Source organism: Phascolarctos cinereus, unplaced genomic scaffold (assembly GCF_003287225.1).
Source record: "Phascolarctos cinereus isolate Bilbo 61053 unplaced genomic scaffold, phaCin_HiC Scaffold_7;HRSCAF=346, whole genome shotgun sequence".
NCBI classification, from domain to species: Eukaryota; Metazoa; Chordata; class Mammalia; order Diprotodontia; family Phascolarctidae; genus Phascolarctos; species Phascolarctos cinereus.
In genome coordinates, this window is record NW_027556180.1 from 87,986,123 (window position 1) to 88,006,616 (window position 20,494).

The 20,494-nt window shown below is 36.9% G+C and overlaps 1 protein-coding gene across 1 annotated transcript in view; it reads right to left on the reverse strand.

Moving 5' to 3' along the window:
- The window catches only part of COG3 (component of oligomeric golgi complex 3), a 75,104-nt gene that overhangs the window by 32,493 nt on the left and 22,117 nt on the right, over positions 1–20,494 (reverse strand). The window contains exons 6-16 of the mRNA XM_020971337.2: positions 20,037–20,129; positions 19,142–19,267; positions 18,721–18,801; positions 18,548–18,591; positions 17,825–17,951; positions 16,088–16,179; positions 15,020–15,159; positions 11,862–12,022; positions 4,858–4,963; positions 3,026–3,150; positions 979–1,068 (exon numbers count right to left, since the gene is read on the reverse strand). Coding sequence (XP_020826996.2) covers positions 979–1,068; positions 3,026–3,150; positions 4,858–4,963; positions 11,862–12,022; positions 15,020–15,159; positions 16,088–16,179; positions 17,825–17,951; positions 18,548–18,591; positions 18,721–18,801; positions 19,142–19,267; positions 20,037–20,129 — 1,185 coding nt within the window. The remainder of the gene's footprint in view (positions 1–978; positions 1,069–3,025; positions 3,151–4,857; positions 4,964–11,861; positions 12,023–15,019; positions 15,160–16,087; positions 16,180–17,824; positions 17,952–18,547; positions 18,592–18,720; positions 18,802–19,141; positions 19,268–20,036; positions 20,130–20,494) is intronic.

Below are 20,494 nucleotides of genomic sequence, written 5' to 3' on the forward strand. Positions count from 1 at the left end.
AATAAGAAGGTGGGAATGAACACACATGGTAGACGATAGGGTTGGTGTAACATATCCAACATCCTAGGGGACGGGCAATGCTACTTTCTGCTGACATACAACCTCAAAAATGTCAGGTCTGGAATTAAGGTAGAACAAGATGCTTGTGAGGCATGGGAAGGGCTTGTGAAAAGACACCACAGCTACAAGAAGGGAAGAGAATCACTATAGTTCCCTATACACTTGAAATAACTGCCATGTACAGGGATGGACCAAGGTGGCAAAAACAGCCACACATCCCTCTCTTGCTGGAAATGTCCAAGGAACAAAGGAAAGAGCAATGGTGGCAGAGAAATCGTCCGGATGCAACCCTGGGTTTAAGAAAGACTACTCTAATACCACAGAGAACAACGCTTAACTTGAGAAAACCCTGAGTAAACTCAGAAAGTTTAAATGCCCCATCCAGCTTTCTGAAACAGCTGCTGCTCCATGAAAGCTATAGTCATGGACTACAGTAATGCAGAACTTTTCCAGTCTCATTTTCCCAACAGCTAGAGACGTAAACAGAAGCTTCAATATTATGGGATTCATAACATTCAAAGAAAATGGGCAAATGATTAGTACACAAGCTAATTACATTTTGAAAAAGAAATTTCTGCAAAGAAAAAGAAAAGGCAATTATTTCTAATTTATACTATCATTACCAATACCCAATTAGATTTGGATTTTAAAAAATGATTCCCAAGAGAATTCCGGTAACGCACCACCCTGGCTGAGCAGGTTCTCTTAATGCTGCTCTTTAACACCACGGTTACAAACATATTGTTACACTGTCATCACGGCAGCATTACAATGAAACGTTCTTCCCCATGGGGCACCCAGGCAGCACAGTCTGACAAGGGACTAAATTCTGCAGTCAGATGACTCTGCACATGAATGTATAATGTTCCACAACACCATTAAGGACCACCAATTTTCATCTAACACTTTTTGTCAAACCTTATTTTTGGAGATTGAATCTGAAGCTCCCAGTAATGACTGAATGCAAGCTGACAAGGCTTCCTGGGATAATCCTTGGAACACTGCCCTCTGGTGGAATAAAAAAAAAAGTCTATAAGTATTGCTACAACATTGAAAAACAAGAAAATGTAATATGAAGTTTAAAAAAACAACAACAACTTTCCTCCAGCACCTGATTTTTAAAATGAATGACAAGGATGAGACATATGAATATCACTGACTAAAAAATCCTGGACTTAAGTTTTCCGCTCTACTACTTTCTAGCTATGAGATCTTCAGCAACCCATTCTCCATCTCTGGGTTTCCATTTCCTTTTCCATTAAATGAAGGAATTTAATTATCTGATTAAGTCCCTTCAACTCTAACAGAATGATTCTGCAGTGTGTAACATTTAATAATTGCTATATTCTATGGCATGGTACTGTTTCTTCCAATTAACAAAGAGCATACAAATCTATTCTGGAATAAAATCCCTGAAACTGGTTTGATACTCAAATCAAATCTGATGTAAAGGAATAACTTAAGTAATTATTCAAGTAATGAGTCATTTTCTAAATTCAACAGAAGGTGCTCTTCCTCACTAGTGTCTCTTGCAAGTGCTCAGCTAGAAAGAAGGGGTAATGGTGATGTGAGGAGAAGGAGGGGAATCAGAGTTTCTTGCAGCTAACAAGAGCTACAGAGCTACAAGCTGTGATCTGCTCTTAGGGACAAAACTTTCTGCTCATTCCTCAAGCAAAGATTTCCACACTTGGCTGCCCTCCAACCTCCAAGCTCCGGTGAGCAGGCAACACTTATTTCCACAAATGAATACGTAAATGCAGCTGCATGGATTGTAATATAAAATACATGATAGCCAACTCTGTCAATAATCATACAAACATCCGTTTTCTGACTCTTCCTTCCCACCCTATCACAGAAGCTAGGTGAGGATGAAAACAGCCAAGCCTCTCATTAGAAAGGATCTTCAGCAAGAAACCCGGGCACCTCTAACACAGCAGGAAATGATCTGATTCCAGTTCCAGGAAGACCCAGAAGCTAGGAAAAAGACTTTTCCAACAGTGCTACAAGACTACCAATCATAGGCAACAAGAATGACGAGGGGGAAAAGGTATATAACTAGACCATTTTTCTATTCTACTCCCATGGAACAACTCTGTACTTTCCCCAGTTTCAAGGACTCTAAGCCCTCAGACATTTCCAAGGAATAAAGGTGATCACAGGAAGCCCCTACCAGCCAGGAAACTACTCACTATTCACACACATTATTCTTAAGCACCAATGGAACTTGCCCAACTACTTCTTTCTATGACTAGGTCATCATCTAAGTCTTTTTATTTTAAATGTGACTGAGACTGATGTCAACACATGTAACTATAAATTTAAATATATAAAAATGTTATTAAACTACTTCATATTTTTAAAAATTATTAGTTTTGCAGATTATAGCATTAAATAAAATGAATCTTGAGGAATTGCAATCACTTCACTACACAGAATGTTTTAAAATAATTAAGTTGGCTACCTTCAAAAACATGTAACTAAACCTCCTCATCTCTGAATACTGAACAATTTGGGGTTTTAAGAGCTACCTGTTAAAAATGCTGATTCAAGGTGAGTACCATTTGGGTCTAAATTAGTAGCATTATTTCTAACTATTTAAATCAGACAGATGAGTCTGAAAAATTACTTCTCTTTTACATGGATTTCTGTAACTATAAATATACAATGCTGAAAAGAAACAAAAGCTAGAGAAAGAATACTGGACAGGGAGTCAAAAGACTTAGATTCTAACCCTGGTTCTGTTAACTAGTTATGTAACTTCAGGCAGGTGTCAACATGTATTTTGGTTTCCTCATCTAGAAATTAAAAAGTTAAGAAAACTAAACGGCCCTCCTAATTCCCAATACCCTAGGATGTTATGATACTGACAAAATACTGCTCTAAGCTCTGAGAACAAAGTTCAAAATCAGTTATTTCAAATGGCAGAAAATATGAAATATAAAGAAATTAAAGTTTCCATACGTACATCTATGCATCTGTATAGCTTAGAGAGACATACGAGAGTCCTTCGAACAGTGGGATACCACATTCCATGAAGATCTGCTGGTGAAATTGTGGCCTGTGGTCTAGGATTGAAAGAGTCTCCTGTGCCTAAGGACCAAACATAAAACAGTCACTCAAATTTCTTAATTGTGAACGTCTGTCTTAGAAGAATCATTTAATAAGACACTTAAGGGAGCTTCATTTGTTCTCAGGCTAACAGGAAGTGCAAATTGGAACAAAGTTTCATTTTTAATCAGCAACTGTACCAAGGAATGGCAAATTTTGTCAGTATTAACATATTAAAATGAAACACTCATGAAAACATACAGGATTCATGATAAATACACTGCCCACAAATTGTCCCCCACTCTTGAACACTTTTCTCCCCAAAAGTACACTGATAATTAATGAGTTCAATAGTCTTAATGAGTCACTCTTCATAAATTATCATTTGCCATAAGCCAGTATCTATTTTCAAAGCCGAATAAGAATTAGAATCAGACATAGGCAACATAGGCCCCAATATGCAAAAGGGAGCAAGGAGGGGTACAATAAGGGACACTTTTTAATGCCCCAAAATTCCCTTTTTCAAGTTACTCAGGTATGGACTTTTATCTAAGTCACTAGTTACTTACTGGTTACAACAAAACCACTAAGAAGTTGGCTGTTGGCAGTAATACAGGGGCAAATGCAATCGGGGGGGGGGGCGCAATGCAATCTTTAAACCTTGTCTGTGGCTCACAAAAGCTTTTTCCTAGGCTCTGCTGAAAAGGTCATATACACATATAAATAAATGGATGAGTAATGGACAATTTTTGAAAATAAAAAAGAGACAACAATATACTATTTTGAGAATGTATTTTTTAAATGTTATTACATTTATTCGACAGCATCTATTAAACACCTACTATGACCACACCTTGTGTTAGGTAATGAAGATGTAAAGAAGAAACAAAACCAGTCCCTGCCCTGACATTCTATGGAGGAACAAAAACAATCTATACACAGATAAGTAAATACAAAATATATACAACATAGCATGAGGTAGGGTAAAGATCCTAACAACTGGGGAAAAGAGGAAAGGCCCTTCGAGCCAAACCTTGTAGGCAGCTAGGGATCCTGAGAGAAGGGGCTGAGGAAGCTAGATGTCTTAGGCGGTATTGATACTACTGCTAATCTCATTGAATGGCATTGTCATAAAATTCACAACACACAGCAAGGATTTTCCTTGGCTACTGGTATATCTGGCACTTTTGAACAAACACTGCATGTCACTAATCACAATAACTTCACATTTTATAGGTCTTCTTAAAGTCACTCCGAAATAACGTCTTCCCAACTCTCAGGCTGAATAATACTACTGAAAGGCTAGAAAAGTTTTAGAAAAACTCTAGAGTAGTGAATGTTTAGAAGACTGCAAGCTACAAGCAATTTTTACGTGTTAATTCTGATTCATGCAGAATCACCTCTACAAAACAAACCACAAAAAACAATGTGCCCTTGAAACAAAGGTTTGTTGAAGTGACTACATACATATTTTCAGTTAGCTGTTAGCCTATTTGTGTACTGATGTGCTTCTCAGTTTAGCATGTGGGCTCAGAGCACTGCAGAGCAGTCAAGGAAGATGCCCAGCTGCTACCCTCGCCCCCCGTCTCTCTGACACACCCAAGAAGTAACAGTAATAATAAGGATGCTGAGGTCCGAAGTCAAGGCTCTTCTCATGACATCGTGCTGCTGCTGCTACTGCTGCTCATCCACTTAGCTTCCTCACTCTTCTGTTGACAGAGAAACCACCAAATATGTTTCCAAACATACCAGGTTTATTCAGGCTGTTAGATTGTGTGTCTTCTAACCGAACATCCGAAAATGAGGCTTCTGAGGGTACCTTCTTTTGTTCATCTTTTAAACTCTGTGCAATTTGCTGTAGAAAAAATAAAGGAACACACCATTAAAATGGTGCTTTTGGCAAAGCTCAGAACATTGGATAGTCTGTTTTGTTACTATATAAAAAGTATGACAGTAAAATAAACTGGCTTAGAGTAGGAAATAAATAATATAATAAATAAATAATAAAAAAAGAAGTTAAGTCATACAGATGTCGTCAATATTCTCTCAGAAAAACATACAGGAATTTTACTTAATTTCAAAACACTGACTCAATCTGCTGAAGTTTCATTAAATACACCTAATAGATCTAAAAAATATAGTTTCCAATTTTAACTTTGTAAAATGAACATGCAAATATGAAACATGGCAAAATTAAAAAGTGTACTCTGTGAGCATAAAGTCGACCAATCCAAAATTTGATATTTCCCCTCCCACACTATGAAGGTAATTTTAATACGCAAAGTTTTAGAAGTTCTGATGCAAAGCAACTGTTTTTCTTTAAAGGTAAGCTGCTATAATCATACTTATGTTTACAGTTTTCTAAACACCCTATAAAGGCAACACATGATTATTACACCTTTTCTCTAGCACCTAAAAAGAATTGCAGTATGCACAGATCCCTAACTACTGGGTTAATAGTGATGATTCCAACAAATTACATTGAATGTGGTTTATGGAGGTTGAGTGTTTGGCACATAATAAGTATTTAATAAATGCTTTTTCATTCAATAATGATATACAAAGTAAATTAAAACAGGAAGAAAGCTGCTGATCTACTGCCAAGGAGCTAGGAAAACTGCCTGACCCACAGATTTTACCTCTATTCTTATGCCAACTATCTCAGAGATGGCTGCTTTTCACAGAGGTACTAGGAGAAAAAGGAAGGGATAGTAAAACCTGAGCTAAAGTCAACAACTGGAGTTATCTACTAGGGAGCAATACCATAAGCTTTTGTAGGGCAAACAGCAGTAAAGCAAAGATGCCTACTCTCACACTATTATTTTATGTAATTCTGGTAATGCTAGCTATAGAGAAGGGAACCAAATTAAATGTATTGACTTTGGCAAAAAGGAGTTAACCCTATCTTGCAAGTGTCATGATAGAATACCTAGAAAATCCCAGAAATACAAGTTTATTCTTTAATTATTTTTATGTTTCACAACTACAGAGAATGAAGATTTTATCTAATGAATACAGGTGATCATAAAAAACAGATAAATAAAAAGTTTTTGCACTGTGGAGTGGGAAAAACATTTGCATCAAATATCACTAATCAAAGTTTGATAGCCAAGACAGATAAGAGATCAACCCAAGAGCTAAGAGCAATTCCCCAACAGATAAATAACCAAAAGATATGAAGTTTTCAAAAGAATTGGAAACTATTAACAACCCTATGAAAGGCTGTTCCAAATCACGAATAACAAAGAGACATAAAAGTCAAAACAACTCTGAGGTTACCCCAAAAAATTATCAAAAGATGACCAAAAGAAAAAGTTGAGATTAGAACGGCTGTGAGGAAAAAAAAGGCACACTAACAATATTCTGTTGATTGAACTGTAAACTGATCCAACCATTCTCAATAGCAATGTAAAATAATGCAAGAAAAATAACTAAACTGTTTGTACCCTTAGGCTCAGCAATTCTACTCAAGGGAAAACACTCTACTTCAGGAACAAAGATATAATATATACCAAAATATTCATAGCAGAACTATTTTTGAAAGCAAAGAACTGAGAACAAAGATGGGTATATGGTAATTGGGGAATGAGTGGAAGAAAAACTGCTGTAGGTGAATGAAATGGAATAAGAGTGTGCCTTAAGAAATGACATATATGAAAAATTCAGAAAAATATAGTAAGATTTGTATGGACTGATGTAAAGTGAAGTAAGTAGAACCTAAAGAACAATATACACGATGACTAAAATAATACAAATGAAAAAATTTAAAGGAAACTGAAATTCTGAGTAACTGCAAAACCTAAACAAAGTTCTCAGAAAACAGATAATAAACCATACCCTTTCCCACTTCTTCACAGAACAGACCAGTGGCTACTAGCTAAGCATGTTGTCCACACTGTTGGATGTAATTATTGGGTATTTCTGCTTGTTATTTCTTTGTTACGAAATAGGGTTCAAATTGAAATACCCATCCTATACCTTCAATCAATAAATACTTATTAAACTCCTGCTATGTGCCAGACACTGTGCTATAAAACCTGGGAATAAGAGGCAAAAGACAGTCTTGCTCTCAAGGAGCTTACTGTCTGATGGGGGGAAATAACATCAAAACAAATACACAAAGCAAGCTATAGGTAGCATAAATATATAGGATAAAAATAGAGGAAATAATTGAAAGAAGGAAGCACTGAAATTAAGGGGGGTTCGGGAAGGCTTCCTGTAGAAGGTGAGATTTTAGCTGGTACTTAAAGGAAGCCAGGGAGGTCAGTAATCAGAACAGAGGAGGGAGAACGTTCCAGGCTTTGGAGACAGTCAGAAAAAATACCTGGAGCTGAGAGATGGAGAGTCTTGTTTGTGGAACAGCCAGGAAGCCAACCTCACTAGATCAAAGTGTTCAGTAGTGAGGCCTAAAAAGACTACAAACATAGGAGGCTGCTAGGTTATAAAGCACTTTCAATGCCAAAGTACTGTGCGTTTGTTTCTGGGGGCAACCGGGAACCACTGGAGCTTACTGGGTAGGGGGGTAACATGATCAGACCAGCGCTTTGGGAAAATCACTTTGGTGGCTGAATGGAGGATAGGTTAGAGTGGGGAGAGACGTAAAGCAGGTAGACCCACCAGCAGGCTACAGTAATAGTCCAGGCATGAGGTGATGAGGGCCTGAACCAGAGTGTTGGAGGTGTCGGAGGAGAGAAGGGAGCAGATTAGAGAGATTTTATAAAGGTGAAATCTTCAGGTCTCAGAAAACACCTTGGATATGGGAGTGGGTGATAGTTGTGAGCATGGGGACTGGGTGGATGGTGTTACCCCACATTGAGTTTAAGATGTCTACTGGACATCCAGTTCAAGATGGCAAAAAGGCAGATGCAGATGTAAAACTGGAGGTCAACAGAGAGGGACAGTAAAGGTAGATCTGAGAATCGTCAGCAGAGAGATGGTAATTAAATCTAAGGAAGCTAATGAGAAAACCAAGTGAAGCAGTATAATGGGAGAAAAGAAGGGCCCAGAAGAGAAGTCTGAGGGACACCTACAATCATAGGATATGATCTGGAAGATCTAGCAAAGGAGACAGAGAAGGAGTGCTCAGATAGGTAGGAGGAAAACCAGGAGAGAGTGGTGTCCTGAAAACCTAGAGAAAAGAAAACATCAAGGAGTGATCAAGAGTGTAAATGACTGCAGGGAAGTTAAGGTGAATGAATCTGAGAAAAGGCCACCACATTTGGCAACTAAGAGATCATTAGCAACTTTGGAGAGAATAGTTTTGGTGCAATGATAAGGCCAAAAACCAGACTATAAGGGCTTAAGAAGAGAATGAGAGGAGAGAAAGTAGGGACACCTAGAGTGATTAAAAGGAAAAAGCAAACAAACTTTATTTTTAAAATAAGAGTATGGATGGCTGAACATACCTACCACAGGAAACACAAACCAAATTTATTCTCCTGAAAGTGAGATATCTAAACCAAAAATTATATCAATACAGACTGCCCAAAATACTAAACATATCATCACTCAGTAGATGAAAAGCACAAGTTCATCACATTTTATACGGAAAGAAAAATACAGTAAGTTCAGTGCCTAGCTCATAGCAGGTGATTACAAAATTCTTGTTCTACAAAACCCTTCTTGATCCCATAAGTGCTAGTGGCCTCCTTCCTAATACTACCCTGTATTTATTCTGTATATGCTTATATATGTACATAAAGTCTCATCTTATAGAATGGAAGCTCCTTGAGGGCAGAGACTTTTCGATTTTGTCTTTGTAACCCCAGTGTTTTGCATAGTACTGGCAGAGAATAAGCGATCAACAAATGATGATCGACTGAACAAGTAAATGGGTTTCAAGGTACTTTCATATATATATATATATATCATCTCCCATTTGATCCAGTAACAATACTGCACAACAAATAAATCACATATTTTATTGGCAAGGCATTATGACACAGTGGGAAAAAACATTGGACATGGGCTAAAATCTCACTTAGACTTCAAGTATTCAAACTAATCTGTGTATCACTCTTAACACCACCACCAAGTCTGGTATTGCACTAAAAACTCTACATTAACTAGCACTCTTAACATCGATAACATAATTATAAATAATGTTCATAATAATCTTAAAGCACTACAAGATCCTGATCTAATTCTTTGAAAATCTGTAAACTGTATATGACATTTATGGTATTTCTCCATGAAACAGTATCTGCCAAATGTGCAATTCAATTCAACAAACATTTACTTGGCAACTGTGATGTTCAGAGCATTGTATTAGGACAATGGGAATGACCAAATTCAGATAAAATACAATTCTCGTGTGATACCTCAGTGATATCCAAGCAGCACCAAAAGTCATTAGAACACACAGAGAGAAGAGTGTTTGATTAAAGCAATACAAAACTATCATTGCTCAATGCTCAATTTTCAATATTACACTGTAGCACAGTGCCAAAGTTACAGACAAAAATAGCTCTGAAAGGGAAAAGGACATAACTGGTAAAGTGAAAGGTAAATGGAAACCCTGAATGGGGCTTCCTGTCCTCCATCTCCATGTAATGCCTATAATTCCCCTCCTATTACTCAATATAATTCTTCTAAGCACTATTGTTAGCCCTGACTTTCCTTCTCAAAATCTATATATGAAACACTCATCTGCTAGGGGGGTTATTCATCTACACTATGTATATGTTTTCTTCCACTGTTTTTCCTAAGCCAAAAGGGCTTGTTCAAAAGATGATAATAAGGGTACACTTAAAGATGTTTTCTCAAAAAATATTTCATTTTCAGATAAAATTTTAGCGGACTATTCTCTACATGTTCAGTGTCATTTAAAAACTAGACAGGGATTGGAGTTACACAGCTTTTAGAAAGTCTCGATAAGCAAATTCCCTTCAAAGTAAAGAATATATTCAGGTTCCAGAGATTTCTTTTCTCCCCTCAGTTCAAATTCTAGGAAGCATGTTCTTGTTATAATGCTAAATATACAGTGTTCACACTCAAATTTAGGGTTTTTTCAGGCTTAAGTATACTTAAAAAAATAATCTCTCTACTATATTGTAGCAAAACTTGAGAAATCTTATCTAATTTGATTAGCCTATTATACTCCTCTACATGAGTACTTGGCTCTATTCAGCAGACTTATTACTGCATCCCTTCTCTTGCAGTAGAGTTCCTCAAAACCAGAAGAGCTTCTTCCTTCCTTCCTAACCATCCAAATCCTAACTCTATATCCTTCCTTCCTAGCTATTCAAATCCTACTCTATAGCTCTACCTCCAAGTCACCTTTCAAACTAATGGTAATTAACAAAGAAATAAGAGAAGGTTCTTGAATTTCACAAAGGTTCTGGAGACAGACATGGAAATCACCAACTTTTATGATCCTTTCCTCTCCAGCTTTAGTTCTGACTCTTGTACTTCACCACCTTCTCACCTGACTCAGCTTCTGCCTTCCTACTCTGGAAATTATCTCCCCCACCGTGGCCTCCTTACCCCAAAGACCCCTCCTCCCCTCAGTCTCCTTCCTAGGGCCCAGGCCAGCCATCAATTATTGCTTTCCTAGCTCCTCCTTCCATGCTTCAAACCACTCTAATACACACCAATCCCAACTCAACTCCCTTTTATGTCATTTCATTAGAACTTAAGCTCCCTGAGGGCAGGGACTGTCTTCCCTTTCATTTACGTTGGTATCTCCAGTGCCTTAGTTGGTATCTCCACATGTGGCCTCGAGGCCACAGGTTTCCCACTCCTGGTCTAGGCACTGTGCCTGGACATACAAAGACAAGAAAAAATAGCCCCCGCCCTCACAATCTAATGGGGGATATGATATGGCAATAGCTACGTACGTACATACATACATACATACATACATACATGACATATAGAGAGTGGAAAATCCAAAAGGGAAGGCTTGAGAAGCTGGAGTCACAGAGGAAGATTACGTGCAGGAGGTAGGATTTGAGCCAAGTCTTGAAGGAAGCCAAGAAGATCTAAGAGGTAAAGGTGAAGGGGCAAAGCATTCCAAACATGGGGGTGGAAGGGGAGCCAATGCAAATGGAAACCAGCAATAGAGCGTCATGTTCAAGTGTTAGAGGTCAGTGGTACAAGTTCATAAGAATGAGTGGAAGGGAGTAAAGCTTAAGAAGGCTGGAGCGGTAGGAAGGGGCCATGTTATAAAGGGCTTTTAAAGCCAAACAAAAAAGTTTATAAGTGATCCTCAAGGAGGCAGCCACTGGAGCTCGGCTGGGGGAATGGACAAGCTTCTATAAACTCAAGTGATCTACAAGGAGGAGAGAATGTTCCCTCTCCCTGCACAAGGAGAGAGTGGTACTGCATTGCTAGCCATGGTCCTTGTGGCCATGCAGAACTGGCAGTATTCTCTCATTAGCAAAGTGGTGACTTCTACAGATCCACAAGACTGCTTCTCTACTGCTCTACAGAGCAGGCCAGAGAACTTCTGGAGCCAGCAATCACATGGATCACTGAACTGTTTTGGGGTGAAATGTATGTTCCCTAGTGTGAAGGGAAGAACTGAGCAAAAAATGCATAAAAACATGTTGGAAGAAAGACAATACAGTCTAGAGGATTTCTACTGAGCTCACTCAAATAGCCTGATATTATTTTTTTAGAATCTGATTTCACATACTTAATATCAGGTTTACCTTGACAGTACATCTGTGTGACAACTAAAAGGAAAAGGCCTGTCTCATGGTAAGCTACTACATTAAAAAATGAAATGAAGGATAAATTAAAAGTCTTACCTCCATCATGACTAACTTATCAGGATAAGCCAGGTCTCCTGGGGCTGGTTTGTAGCCAGCAATGTCCGTCTGAATGTAAATGTGAGTCCGATAGACCAGTCGTTCTTGTACATCTTCCAACATCTGTTTTACTCCAGCTGCAAACGCCCCAAGCTGTTCAGCTGATAAAGACAAATGAAAACTTCTAAAACAATTTACTAAATCATTCAGATAAACAATATACACCACTTGGCAGAAAACCTCTTTCAAAAGACTATGGTTCTATTCCCTTTTACTATGCCTCACTCCAGTGACCTCAAGGAAAGTCACTGAATACCCTTAACTATTTTAAAAAGTGATTAAACTGGCTGACAGACCTCCTTACAAAAATGTAGTGAAAAGTCATTCTTTTAGTAACAATACAGCTTTGCAGCTAAACGGCATTTTATTGCCTTTCACAGCTCTCTTATACCCCATTTGATCATCATACCAACTCTTAAACTACACAGAAAAGTTGCTGTTCTCCTCATTTTGTAGAAGATCAAAGAGGCTCAGTGATCTAGTTAATGACAAAGCAGGGACTCAAATTCAGATTCTTCTGACTCCTAGTCTAACAGCATTTGTACTTTAAACTCCTTAAAGAGAATCAAGCAATTAACAATTATGTATAAAGCACCTATTATTTGCCAGTCACTTGGCTACACTGTGCTAGTCACTTGGGATACAGATATGATGAATGAAAGAAGCCCTTCACACAAGGAAAGTATATTCTAAAAGAGGAGACAACAAGGACAAACAGACATACATACAGAATGAATACAAATAAATACAAAATACAACGTGTCCTAAAAGTCTTAATGTAGTCTTAAGCTTTAAAAATTTCAGAAGTATAAATGCTACAAACTTACAAAAAGTGACATTTAAAAAGTTAATTTAAATGTTTTAAATATTAATTTCTTATTAAAATTCAAAACCACCACCATGTATACATCTGTGATATGGTATATACACATCACTCTAGCTGATTTTCCAAGTTTGTAAAAACTTTCATCAGCAGTTGCTGCTCAGTGACTTAAAGAATACATCTGTCCTAGCCTTAAAATCATTCAGAGAAGGAGGTCTTGATGCATACACAACAGTTTTGAAGTGATTCCCCCCAAAAAAGTCTAATTAATGGAGATAAATCAGGTGGCAAACAAAGGTAGCTTCTCCACTGATCCACTGCTTCTGAGAAAATGTCATCCAGAAACTACAACATATGCAATGCATAACAGAGTGCCTATCTTGTGAAAATGAAAATTTTATTACTCAAAATTCACAAAACTAAGTGTAAAAGAAAATTTAAATAAACTTTCAAAATTATGTGGGGGGTTTTTTAAGTTTGTAGCATTATACTTCTGAAGTTATCAAAGATGAAAACTGCACTAAGACTTCTGGGAAACTAGTTAAATACAAGGTACCCTGAGGAAAGATTATAAAAAGGGAATTATAAGTGAAGGGAATTAATTAATTATAAATTATATAATTAATTATAAAAAATTATGAGGAAGAGGGGAGCAGAGAGTGCATTGCAGGTAGAGGGGACAACTGGTCACAGGCACCAAGAGGGAGGTGAGGAATAGAAAGTAGACCAGCGTGACTGGACTGAAGAATGTGGGAGAAGGAGGAGGAGGAATGTACAATGGGGTTGTAATGAGAGCTAAAGCAAGACTGTGGAGAGTTTTATTTTACAGAAAGACAGAGTTTATATTTTATCCTAGAGGGAATAGAAAACCACTGAAGCTGACCAAGAAGGCTGTGACATGATCAGGTCTATGTTTAAGGAAAATCACCTTGGCATGAGGGCAGAAGATGAACTGGAGTGGTGTGAGATTTGAGGCATGGAGGCCAATTAGCATGCCATTGCAATAACATGGGGAAGAGGGCTTGAAATAAGGCAGTAGCCGTATGAATAGAGAGAAAGGGAGGCTGAAAGATAAGACATACTATGGAAGTAGAAAAACAAGATTTGGCAACTGACTGGATCTGTAAGATCATCAGGAAGAGTGATGAGTCAAGGATATGCCACGGTTATGACCCTAAGAGACTGGAAGAATGGTAGTGTCTTAGAAAGAGGGAAATTTGGAAGGGGAGCGGGTGTGGAGGGGGAAATAATGAAGTGTTTTGGACATACATACTGAGTCTGAGATGTTTTCTTGAGAAAGGAATAAAGGAAAAATGAGAAACAAGACAAAGGATGAGGAAGCTTTTAAGGACAGCATACCTATTACATCTCTTAAGGGCAGCCTGGATAGGGGAAAAAAATCTCTAGGAATAAAACGATCACTTGTGAGGTATTCAACCAAAATCGCAGGACAGCATTAAGAAAATTAGCTTTTCCAAGCCACAGAGAAATGCAATGCCCTCAAAAATTTGTCACTTGGATGCATACTTCAATTCCAAAGTATGACTTCCTCCTTTGCGTAATTTGAAAAAAGGTACACTGTGTACCTGTGAGAACTCTAGCTTTTACCATGTTTCTCTGTTCAGGCAGCTTCTTGGAAATGAAGTATTGTACCAAAATGCCCAATCCAAAATGTCAATCCCACCTAAGAGACTAATTTTTAAGTGTATTTAAAATATGTCAAGTACGTTTTTCCTTTATTATTTGCCTAAATTTTAATCCATGTCACATAGACCCCAAAAAGAAAAGTAATCATTCAAATTTTACTACCAAACTAACCCAAAACAGAAATAAACTTCTTATGCAATCAAGACATTACCGCCCTCTCCTGACAATGCCTTGAAACACAAATTCAGATCTAACTGGGCCCCATCTGACACCATATCACAAAGGACCAAAGTACTGAGAGAGACCTCAGAAATGATCTAACCTCTTATCTTATAGATACATAAACTGAGATAAAGACAGATTATATGGTCTCCCCACGGTCACAAAGCTAGTTAGTGGCAGGTTCCTTAATTCATGGCTCAGTACTCTACTAATTCATTTGTAAAAATAAACTCAGAAGTAACCTAAATATTATGTAATAGTTGTATTTTTAAAAATCAACCAAATTTCCAAAATGTTAAATATAAGAGCTACTCAAAAAAACTCGTCATCTACACCATGTAAAAAACTTGCTGTTTCACTTGTTCATAAAAAAAAATTGAAAATTTGATTTTTTCTTGTGAATTACCATTGTTCTGTACGTGATCCTCAAGCACCTCATTTTTAAGAATTCCACAAAGTTCAGACAGAGTCTCCAAGTGAATAACATGAATGATCAATGGCCTGAAGACATCATACAAGGACACACACAGTTTCTCCAAAAGTTCACTACAATAAAAAAGAATGACATTTATTAAAAGCAACATTTCCAGGAAACCATAATAGTACTTAAGATAACAAAACCATAAGAAGTTTAATGGTTAATTTAAGCATGAATAAAGAAGCTTTCTCCATTTGGAAAATTTTTTCCTATCAATAATCCACAATAATACATGAGAGCAGTTTTGAGGAATCTTAAAAATGTATTATAACAGCTTAGAACCAATTTGCATGGCTTAGAAGCCAATAAAATTTAACTACCCTAAAAACCATGTCCTCATAAAAAATGCAATTTATTTTATTCTATATTTTTTACTTTTCAATAGGATGAAAATATTTTCAAAAGAATAATATTTGCTTCCCCATATTCTATTTCACAGTGAATAAAACAGTATCACTCTGTATGTGAAAGCCATCTTCACCCTTAAGTTATTCATCACTATAATGTGGAAGGAACTTCTGAGACCAACTCCACCATGGAGTTCTACTCCATAATCTGTAAGTAAGGGAAGTTAGAGAAATTAAAAGCCAGCTAATTAATGGCAGAACAGAGACCAAAACAGTGACCTAGTTCTTAACAGATCTCTTTCTTTCCACAATACAATACAACACCTCTCTAAGTAGCCAGTGAGCCAATCAAAAAGCATTTGTACACAATAAACAGCTTAGAAAACAGCTTGAGTTTTTTTGATTTTTTTCTTATGTACTGCTTGTCTCAGGAAGACAATGGTCCCAATCATCTCCCTCTCAATCCAGCACTAAATGTTTAGTCACAAAAGGAAAAGGAAAATTTTCTGCAATTTAAAAGCATAATTCTCCTTAGCTGTGACACTCAATTATGAGCATCAGAACAGGTAGTTCTCAATTTATGTGAGGCCCCTGGAATGTCCCACATTAAAACTTGCAAGCAAAATGTTAAAATCTATTTACCACCTACTCTAATTTTGACGTTGGTTTTGTGAAAAATTCATTGTAAAGCTGGTGTTCATCTTGACACACATGAACCATGAAGGCACAGCCACTGCGAACCTATAATCAACAAAGGTGACAAATTACTAAAAAGAAATACAATATTTCTAATATTACAAAGTTTTTATCATCAAACTCAAGTGTGATCTTTATTAAAAACCTATTCACATATGAACAGGCAGTTTTAAGATAAAGAAATTAAAGCCATCTATAGCCACATGAAAAAATGCTCTAAATCACTTTTGATTAGAGAAATGCAAATCAAACCAACTCTGAGGTACCACATCACACCTATCAGATTGGCTAACATGACAAAACAGGAAAATGATAAATATTGGAGAAGATGGTAAAATTAGAACACTAATACATTGTTGGTGGAGTTGTGAACTAATCCAACCACTTTGGAGAGCAATCTGGAACTATGCCCAAAGGGCTATAAAAACATGCACACCCTTTGACCCAGCAATAGCACTTTTAGGGCTATACCCCAAACAGATCACACAAATGGGAAAAGGACCTGCACGTACAAAAATATCTATAGCAGCTCTTTTTGTGGTGGCAAAGAATTGGAAATTGAGAGGACGCCCATTAACTGGGGAATGGCTGAACAAGTTGAGGTATATGAATGTAATGGAATACCACTGTGCTATAAGAAATGATCAGCAAGCAGACTTCAGAAAAACCTGGAAAGACTTGTATGGACTGATGCTGAGTGAAGTGAGCAGAACCAGGAGAACATTGTACACAGTAACAGCCACACTGTTTGATGACTAACTTTGATAGACTTAGTTCTTCTCAGCAATGCAAAGATCTAAGACATGCCCAAAAGTCTCATGATAGAAAATGCTATCCACATCCAGAGAAAGAACTATAGAGCCTGAATACAGATGTAAGCATACTATTTGCACTTTTTTTTCCTTGTTTTATTTTCTTTCTTCTTTCCTGTGGTTCCTCCTATTGATTCTAATTCTTCTTTACAACATGACTAATGTGAAAACATGTTTAAAAGGAATGTATATGTAAAGTCTATATCAGATTGCATGCCATCTTGGAGAAGGAGGTTGGGAGGGAAGGGGAGAAAATTAAAAAAGGAAGGAAGAAAGGAAGGAAGGAAGGAAGGAAGGAAGGAAGGAAGGAAGGAAGGAAGGAAGGAAGGAAGGAAGGAAGGAAGGAAGGAAGGAAGGAAGGAAGGAAGACCTATTCATGGAATTTTCCATTCCTTTATTTAAAATCACAATAAGCAGAAACACTGCTACAGTAAAAGAAGGAAAACCTAAAGTTTAACTGTCAATGACATTCATCTAAAAGGTTCAGAAAGCACAATCTCGAAAGGACCAATGTTTATTTACCTATTTCCATTTCCTGAAAACTAGTTTAGTGTGATAAGTTTGCCTCCTTCCATGTACACCCTACCTCCACATACATACACATACATACACACACACACACACACACACACACACACACACACACACACACACACACACACACACACACAAAAACACACCCCTCTCTACTCTTTCAGAAAGTTAAATGGCAATTCAGATTATCTATAGGTCAGGGAAAATTAAGTAAACATGTCTAGATTAGAAAAGAGAAAAGAAGTCTGACGTATTTTTACACATGAGGTCAAAAATGATCTACACAGATATAACCTTAAGAGGCTTCACTTGGAAGAAATTATAAGATAAAGTTAGATTCTTACCAAGGCACAATGATCTCTGTTGTTCTGACTTGTTAACTCAGTTACAGTACTAGTAATACTAGGGCCCAGCAGAAGCTCCCTTTGATCAAGGTAGCACTGATGGATTTCATTTAAAAGTTGTTGGTATCTAACAAAAAGAAAAAAATTTTCTCAATTTAATATTTTTACTTCAGGTATCAAATTTCATTTAAGATTCATGAGTATATCGTTCATTTCAACTCCAAAAGGCACTGAAAGAGAACAAACATAAAATATAAAGTTTTGATTCAGGGTGCTAAACTTGTATTCAATACCTAAATATATTTTTCCCATTACAGAAAAAAAAAGTTAAATTTCTAAAACATGTTTGAAAAACTGCAAGGTCATCCCTCAGTTACCTACACTACAGGAACATTTATATGAACAGTTAAAAAAAAAAACACAAGTACTCTGCCAAGCTGCTCTTTACAGCAAAGAACTACTCTGGAGAATTCACTCAGAGCACTGTTCACTAACTGTGGAATACAACTGGCAGGAAATAGCCCATTTTCCTTGTCAGCTGACTAGCTAAACCTTCAATGTGGCCCTATTTCCTCAAAATAAATTTCCATAATGCAGAAAACAGAGCCACGGTCCTAGGCCAGGTTCCCATTAATAAACAACCAGGAAGGAAACAGTGTTTAAAACTACAACACTCCCAGATTAGTAGATACTCCAAAAACTGAATGACTTCTATTTACTTACTCTGGTATTTTCTCAGATCGTTGCTCTACTTGTTCAATGAGAGTCTACAGTTAAAAGAAAAAGGAGAAACATAAATACCAGAGCTAGTCAATATCACGATTCAATTACCTTCTTTTTATACAACTGAAATGGTTACCATCAATATTCTTGTAAATAACTGTCAGCAAACTTACTCTGACTTTGGGAGCAGCAGCTCGAAATTTTACATAAAATAGAGTGAAGGCATTGTCTGAATTTGGCACAGATGAAGGATCCTAAAGAAATAAGTGGAACAGGAAGAAAGAGAGACATTAAAATAATTAGCAAAAAGTAATTCTTCAAATAGTGAATATATGATGATCCTTCCTATTGCTACTTTTGTCTATGTGCCCATAGAAAGCATCAACAATGACCCTCCAAAAAGAACAAAGTATGTTTTAACCAGAAGAGTTTTCAAACTTCAAATTAGAGTTTAGTTTGATTATGAAAACGTTGTCACCACTCCTACAGGGAAAATTCACAACATGAACAAATCACATCTACTAAGTTCACACTTGTAATATGTATGAAATGGACAATTCAAGGTAAAAGATGTATCAGGACAAACTGACTCACCCGTTTGATTAACTGACTTGTGAGATTCTGTAGTGTGTTCACAGTGTAAGTCTTCATAAGGTGCATAGCTTTAGAAAGGCATTGCTTAAACTTAAGTAAATATATAGGATAGTCTTTGAAATTAGGCTGAAAACAACAGAGAACATTTAATAACTAAAAAGAGTGGCAAAAAATTTTTTGTTGAGAATAAAAGCATCACTTCAGAAAAATCTAAGAGCCAAAACAGCACAAATTATTTATATAGCAACATATATTTTGACACAATATTGTTTCTCATACCACCATCCAAAGAAATAGTTAAGGGATTCAGTGATGTGTAGATGAGAAGGAGGAAGCGAAGATGGTACAGTATATGAGAAGGACCTAAATCTAGGGAGGAACTGCTCTCCCGTTCCCTAAATCCTAAAGGTTTCCAGAGAAATAGGACTGAGAATTCTAAAGTCAGCACCCTAAAAAAAACCACACATTCTGAAAGCAGCATGAATCTTCACAATAGACTTGTCCCCTGAGGAGGACACCTGAAAAGCCAAAAGTGCTCTTGTCTTCACTGCTAACAGCCATTAAAGACTGGGAAAAAATAAACACACAAGAGATATTTTTTTTTCTAGGAAATAAAAAAGTATTTAAGTGGGAAATTATAAAACAGTGCCTGTACGAGGCAGCACTAGTGGAATGAACACTGACCTCAGAAGTTATTCATCATACTTGGCTTCCAGTCCCAGCTTTGCGACTCACTAGCTGCACAACAACAGGCAAACTTATTTAAACTGTCAAGGCTTCAGCTTCCTCATCATTAAAACGAAAGGACTAGATTAAATGATCTCTAAGGTTTTTTTTCCCCCCAGCTCTAATAGTCTATCACTTTGTTTAATTATATGAAAATGAAGTAACTTACATGAGAAGAAATATACGTTATACAATCATCTAACTTAGCCAGCATGGGTATGAATCCTTCACTGTTCACAGACAACGTAGGGGAATTCAATTTCTTTAAAAGGAAAAAATAAATACATCAGTCTTGCTATACGAGAATAGGCAGGGAAAAAAGTTTTAAATTACATCACAGTAATGGTAGTAGTAATAAATCTCATTTATATAGTACTTTAAGGTTTGCAAAGCACCTTCCTCAGCTGTAACATTACTGTATTTCTCATCAAAATAAATCCTATTTAACTGCAAAAGTCTTTATAGCAGATTTTTAGAGTCAGTAAGGGCAGGCTTATAAATCTGTAATGTAATCATTTATGTTGAGCAAGTAGGAAAAAGAGATAATTCAACTTACTCCCACTGAATTTTATATGGGACAATATAACTTTGAGGTACTCATTTTTGGTGGGGAGTGGTCAGGGGTAA